The 6,981-nt window shown below is 50.8% G+C and overlaps 1 protein-coding gene across 1 annotated transcript; it reads right to left on the bottom strand.

The window, feature by feature from the left end:
* Positions 1 to 928: 928 nt before the first annotated feature.
* LOC147669120 (uncharacterized) lies at positions 929 to 6,641 on the bottom strand. The gene has a single exon (XM_086948209.1). It carries the CDS (start codon positions 5,699 to 5,701, stop codon positions 4,169 to 4,171), a length of 1,533 nt encoding a protein of 510 aa, XP_086804335.1. The 5' UTR covers positions 5,702 to 6,641; the 3' UTR covers positions 929 to 4,168.
* Between the last annotated feature and the right edge of the window lie 340 nt (positions 6,642 to 6,981).

The following is a 6,981-nucleotide window of genomic DNA, read 5'->3' as shown; positions in this document are numbered from 1 at the left end:
CCTTCTGCTCCCCTCGCGGCCCCCATGTCTCTCTGCCCGTTTTTGCCTTCTGTTGCTTAGCTGCCCCTGCATTTCTGTGACCTTTCTGCCTTCTGTGCCACTCGTTTCCCCCCGTTTTTTGTGACGTTTTCTGCCTTTTCTTGGGACTTTTCTGCCTCTGTGCCACTTGTTTCCCCCCATTTTTGTAACCTTTGCTGCCATTTCTTGTGACCTTTTAGCCTCTGTGCCACTTGTTTCCCCTGTTTTTTGTGACCTTTTCTGCCCTTTCTTAGGACCTTTCTGCCTCTGTCACTCGTTTCCCCCTCAATTGTTGTGCCTTTTTGTCTTCTGTTTGCTTTGTCGCCCCTTGCCGCTGCGTCCCCTGCGGCCCCGCCCCCCTGACTGCCCATTCGCTGCCCCCACCTCCCACCTCCCAGCTGCTCCTCCCTCCCACCTCCCCATATATGCTGGCCGCTGCGCGGTGAGGAGAGCGACCCTTGACCCTTCCAGGTAGATCGCTCACTCTCCGCACAGCACCGCCTGTGCCCGTTCTCTCCCTGGATGCCCCTGTGTCTCTCTGCCCGGTTTCCCTACTTCCCCCCTCGCTGCCCCGTATCTCTCAGCACGGTTTTTCCTACTGCTCCCCTTGCGTGCCCGTTTTTGCCTTATGTTGCTTAGCTGCCCCTGCATTTCTTTGACCTTTCTGCCTTCTGTGCCACTCATTTCCCCCCATTTATTGTGACCTTCTGCCCTTTCTTGTGACCTTTCTGCCCTCTGTGCCACTCATTTCCCCCTCAATTGTTGAGCCCTTTTGCCTTCTGTTTCCTTCGTCGCCCTCACCGCCCCGCCGCTGCGTCCCCTGCGGCTCCGCCCCCCTGACTGCCCATTTGCTGCCCCCACCTCCCGCCTCCCAGCTGCTCCTCACTCCCACCTCCCTACACATGCCGGCCTCTGCGCCGTCGCTCCGCTGGTGCGCGGCAAGCCCGTCTGCGCTCGCTCACATCTGGACCTCGCCCAGCGCCAGAACCCCTGGCCCCCGCACCCGCCACGACGACCGCGGCCACTACGACGCCAGCACTCTGCACGCTCTCAACCATGGACGGACCCACAATTGCTTCAAGGTCGCCCCGAAACGCACACACAGTCCCTTCACCTGCTGGAACTGCAGCTACACCCGCCACAGAGCCGACTGACCACCCACCAAGAAAATCCTCGACCACCTCCGATGCATACTACTGAACACCTGCTCTGCAAGTAAACACGCCGTCGAGCTCTGGGACCTGCTCAACACAATCTCCCCAGACGTCGCCTTCCTGACAGAGACCGGGTTGACCACCTCCTCTGCACCCGACAACGCCATAGCCATCCCAAATGGCTACAAGATCACCCGCAGAGACCGCACCAACGGAGTCGGAGGAGGAATGGCTATCGTCCACAAGAACAGCATCAGGGTCTCGACTAGCACAGACGGCGCGCTCAGCACCGCCGAACACATGCATTTCCAGAGCCACACAGACCCCAACTCCACCCTCAAAGGCACCCTCGTCTACCGACCCCCAGCACCCTGCCCCCAGTTCAGCGACTCCATCGCCGACTTCATCAGCACGCACGCATTGACCTCTACCGACTACATCCTCCGCAGAGACCTGAACTTTCACCTTGAGAACAACAACAACAACTCCACAACCCTGATCGATAACCTTGCCAACCTCGGACTGAGACAACTCGTCACAACTCCCACCCACTCCGCCGGCCACACGCTCGACCCCGTCTTCTCCTCAAGCCCGCACGTCTCCATCAGCCACACCACCGAACTCCTCTGGAACGACCACCGCTGCATCCACTTCACCTTCCAGAAACCCACCACACACCACCGCACCCAACAGATCCCCGCCGCTGCTGGAGCAAAATCACCGTAGACATGCAAACCTCGCTCTCAGCCCACCCACCGAACCCTCCAACACCGACATCGCTGCCCAGAACCTCAGACGCTGGATCGAGGACTGTGCAAACACCCTCACCCTGCTGAAGAAGCCCCGCTCACAGAGACACCAGAAAGAGGGCCAGTTTGTTCACCCCAGAACTCCTACATTCCAAGCAAGCCTGCCGGAAACTAGAGAGGAAATGGCACAGTGAACAAACTCCGGACAGCCACGCAGCACACAAGGACGCCGTCCGCAACCACCACCACCTCATCAGGGCTGCCAAGAAGACCTCCTTCAAAGACCACCTCGACAACAACGCACACGACAGCAAGGAGCTCTTCAACATCGTGAAGGAACTCTCGAACGCCAGCTCCAACACCAACAACATCCCGCAGTCACAAGCCCTGTGCGACTCCCTCGCTACCTTCTTCCACCGCAAGATAGCAGACATCCACAACAGCTTCAACACCGAGACAGCCCCAACAGACAGCAACACAACAGACCCTCCGCACACCATCTACCATGTCCCCTTGCTAGCCTGGACCAGCGTGAGCGTCGATGACACCATCAAGATCATGAGCACAATCCACTCCGGCTCTTCGTCAGACCCATTTCGCACCACGTCTTCAACAAAGCAAGCAGCTCCATCGCACCCTACCTACGCAACGTCATCAATCTCTCCCTTGAGACCGCGACCTTCCCAGAGAGCTGGAAACACGCTGAGATCAACGCCATACTCAAAAAACCCAAGGCAGAACCAAGAGACCTCAAGAACTTCCGACCCATCTCTCTACTCCCCTTACCGGCCAAGGTCATCGAGAAAATCGTTAACAGATACCTCGAAGAGAACAGAATCCTGGACCCTTCCCAGTCAGGGTTCCACAGCAACCACAGCACCGAGACCGTCCACATCGCAGCCACCGACGACATCAGGACCCTGCTAGACAATGGGGAAACTGCAATGGGGAGCCCTCTCAGCCAGCTTCGACACCGTCTGCCACTGCACACTACGCGCACACCTCCATGCCGCAGGGATCCAAGACAAGGCTCTGGAATGGACCACCTCCATCCTCTCCGGCAGAACCCAGAGCGTCCGCCTCCCCCAGTTCCGTCCCGAAGCCTCCGAGATCATCTGCGGCGTACCCCAAGGATCCTCCCTCAGCCCGACACTGTTTAACATTTATATGGCCCCGCTCGCACACGTCGCCCGACAGCACAACCTCAACCTAATCTCCGACGACACTCAACTGATCATCTTCCTGACCAAGGACCCCATTACCGCCAAAGCCAACCTCCATGAAGGAATGAAGGCCGCCGCCGACTGGATGAAGATCAGTCGTCTGAAGCTGAACTCGGACAAGACAGAGGTCCTCATCCTCGGCTCCAACCCGTCAGCCTGGGATGACTCCTGGCGGCCAATGGCACTGGGGGGCAGCCCGACCCCCACCGACCACGCACATCCTCGACTCAACGCTCTCAATGACCAAGCAAGCCAACGCCGTCTCCTCCTTCTGCTTCAACACCCTCCGCATGCTCCGCAAGATCTACAAATGGATCCCGACAGATACAAGAAAGACAGTCACCCAGGCCCTCATCAGTAGCAGACTCGACTAAGGAAACGCCCTCTACGCAGGAGCCCCGACCAAGCTCATCAATCGACTACAACGCATCCAAAACGCCTCAGCATGACTGATCCTCGATGTACCACGACACAGCCGCATCACCCCCCATCTGAGAAACCTGCACTGGCTTCCCGTCAACAAGAGGATATCCTTCAAGCTCCTCACCCACGCACACAAGGCACTCCACAAGACCAGCCCAGCCTACCTCAACAGAAGGCTCTCCTTCTACACCCCCAATTGCCAGCTACGCTCCGCCGACCTCTCACTCGCCACCGTCCCGCACATCCGAAGAACAACCACCGGCGGGAGATCCATCTTCCACCTCGCTGCCAAGACATGGAACACCCCCCACTGAGCCTACGACAGACCCAAGACCTGCTGACCTTCAGGAGGATACTAAAGATCCTAGCTGTTCGATCAGCGCCTTGAGACCCTCTTGGGTATGAGGGGCGCTTAACAAATGATTGATTGATTGATTGATTGATTGATTGACTGATTTACTGATTGATTTTTGTAGGTCTGATGACCCACTACAGCTCTTTAAACATTCACTGCATTGGAATGGCTTTTCCCCAGTGTGTGTTCATTTATGTTTTTGTAGGCCAATAACTGAAAGAAGCTCTTCACACATTCACCGCAATGCTATGGTTTTTCTCCTGTGTGTGTTCGTTGATGTCTTCGAAGATTTGATAACTGACTAAATCTCTTCACACATTCATTGCAATGGTATGGTTTTTCCTGAGTGTGTGTTCGAATATGTTTTCGTAGGTCTGAGGACCCACTGAAGCTCTTCGCACATTCACAGCACTGTAATGGCTTTTCCCCTGTGTGTGTTCGCTGATGAATCCTGAGATTTGAGGAATCACTAAAACTACTTCCACATTCACTGCAATGGTATGGTTTTTCCCCAGTATGTGTTCGCTGATGTCTTTGTAGGTGTGATAACCGACAGAAGCTCTTCACACATTCAGTGCAATGGTATGGTTTTTCCCCTGTGTGAGTTCGCTGATGAACTTGAAGAATTGATAACTGACTGAACCTCTTCAGACATTCATTGCAATGGTATGGTTTTTCCCCAGTGTGTATTCGCTGATGTCTTTGGAGTTGTGATAACCGACTGAAGCTCCTCACACATTCACTGCAATGGTATGGTTTTTCCCCAGTGTGTATTCGCTGATGTCTTTGGAGATTTGATAACAGGCTAAAGCTCTTCACACATTCATTGCAATGGTATGGTTTTTCTTCCCCAGAGTGTGTTCGCTGATGAACTTGGAGTTGTGATAAATGACTGAAGCTCTTCACACATTCAGTGCAATGGTACGGTTTTTCCCCAGTGTGTGTTCGCTGATGTCTTTTGAGGTGTGATAACTGACTGAAGCTCTTCAGACATGCAGTGCAATGGTATGGTTTTTCCCCTGTGTGTGTTCGCTGATGAACTTGGAGTTGTGATAACTGACTGAATGCCTTCACACATTCATTGCAATGGTATGGTTTTTCCCCTGTGTGTGTTCGCTGATGAACTTGGAGTTGTGATAAATGACTGAAGCTATTCACACATTCAGTGCAATGGTATGGTTTTTCCCCAGTGTGTGTTCGTTGATGAACTTGGAGTTGTGATAAATGACTGAACCTCTTCACACATTCAGTGCAATGGTATGGTTTTTCTCCTGTGTGTGTACGCTGATGAACTTGGAGTTGTGATAACCGACTGAAGCTCTTCACACACTCAGTGCAATGGTACGGTTTTTCCCCCATGTGTGTTAGCTGATGATCTTGGAGTTGTGATAAATGACTGAAGCTCTTCACACATTCAGTGCAATTGTATGGTTTTTCCCCAGTGTGTGTTTGCTGATGTCTTTGGAGGTGTGATAACTGACTGAAGCTCTTCACACATTCACTACAATGGTATGGTTTTTCTCCTGTGTGTGTTTGCTGATGTCTTTGAAGAATTGATAACTGACTGAATGCCTTCCCACATTCATTGCAATGGTATGGTTTTTCCCCTGTGTGTGTTCGCTGATGTCTTTGAAGAATTGATAACTGACTGAATGCCTTCCCACATTCGTTGCAATGGTATGGTTTTTCCCCTGTGTGTGTTCGCTGATGAACTTGGAGTTGTGATAACCGACTGAAGCTCTTCACACACTCAGTGCAATGGTACGGTTTTCCCCCCATGTGTGTTCGCTGATGATCTTTTAGGAGTGCTAACTGACTAAAGTTCTTCACACATTCATTGCAATTGCACGCTGCTTTTCCTGCGTGTGTTTGCTGATGGCTCTTTAGTAGTGATCACAAACTAAAGCTCTTGCTGCTTGTGTATAATTTCTCTTTCTTGGTTAGTGTCTCTGGGTCGGGTTTATATTTGTCTGCATCCCATGACTGCGTTTCCTGAGGAGCTAACATGGTTGATAAAGCACTTGTGTTATTTACACATTCCTTGTATGTGTGTGGTATTTTGGATGGTTGATTTCAGATTTCACAATGAAATACAAGACTCACCAACTACATATATTATAATTGTGGCAAGTAAAGCTTCTTTGTAGGTGGTTATGTTTTTAGATTGCGGAATGGTTTCGCATGTTTATGAGTGAAGATCAGTCTTCCTTCTGGTCGAAGCAAATTGGGACAGTCTGTTGTAGATCAGAGACCCTCTCTTTCCTTTACCCTTCAGTTGTCTGGCTCCACTCCCTTGTGCTTTTCTCTTGTTCCTGTGGTTTGGCCTGTGGTTTGGATAGAAAATGTTTACAATACACCTAGCGTGCTGAATGGTGGTCTGCCATCATTACAGGAAGCAGAGTAATGCTGTATCTACCTCATACCGAACACATGATCAGAGCTGGTGGTAGAGGCCTGTTTATACAGGAAGTGGTTTGTCAGTGTTGTTGCCTTAATTTTCTAGAGGTCATTTCTTATCCTGTTGCGTGGAGGTGCACAGCTCAGACTCTTACATCCACCAAATTGCTCTGAACTGCTTTTTCCAGGATCTACCAGTTTATGTTCATGTTCCTTAGTCTTTATGCAGATCTTTTCCTAAATTTTGGAGCTCTTTTTTTCAAACCACTTTTTTTTCAGATTTTCACGATTACTGTCATTATTCACGATCATTCAAGGCTGTTTTCCTATGGGATGTAAAGAGATTTAAAATCACTAAATGGAAATGTAAGAGCATGTGAATACACAATACTTAACTAGTTGTAAAAGACATCTAGTCCTTACCATTTACGAAAGTTACCAAGAGATATTTCACCATACACAGATATTTAACTAAAGGTTCTATAGAACATGTCACATTTTACTTAATTCAGAAAAGGAGGTGATTTTTCGGTGTTCACACAGTAATTTAGTACAGAAAGAGCACACATGGAGTGCCCACTTGCTAGAGGTACAGCTTTACGAAGATGCACATGGCTAAGATTTCATTTAACCCCTCCCGTGCTCATGACGAGCTCAGCTCG

This window comes from Lissotriton vulgaris, unplaced genomic scaffold (genome assembly GCF_964263255.1).
Source record: "Lissotriton vulgaris unplaced genomic scaffold, aLisVul1.2 SCAFFOLD_1759, whole genome shotgun sequence".
NCBI classification, from domain to species: Eukaryota; Metazoa; Chordata; class Amphibia; order Caudata; family Salamandridae; genus Lissotriton; species Lissotriton vulgaris.
The sequence above is the reverse complement of the archived record's forward strand: the minus strand, read 5'-3'. Positions and strand labels throughout refer to the sequence as shown.

What these genes read in the sequence shown, in the direction of transcription:
- LOC147669120 (XM_086948209.1), bottom strand. Translation starts at nt 5,701, where the DNA reads ATGGGGGGAAAACCGTACCATTGCACTGAGTGTGTGAAGAGCTTCAGT.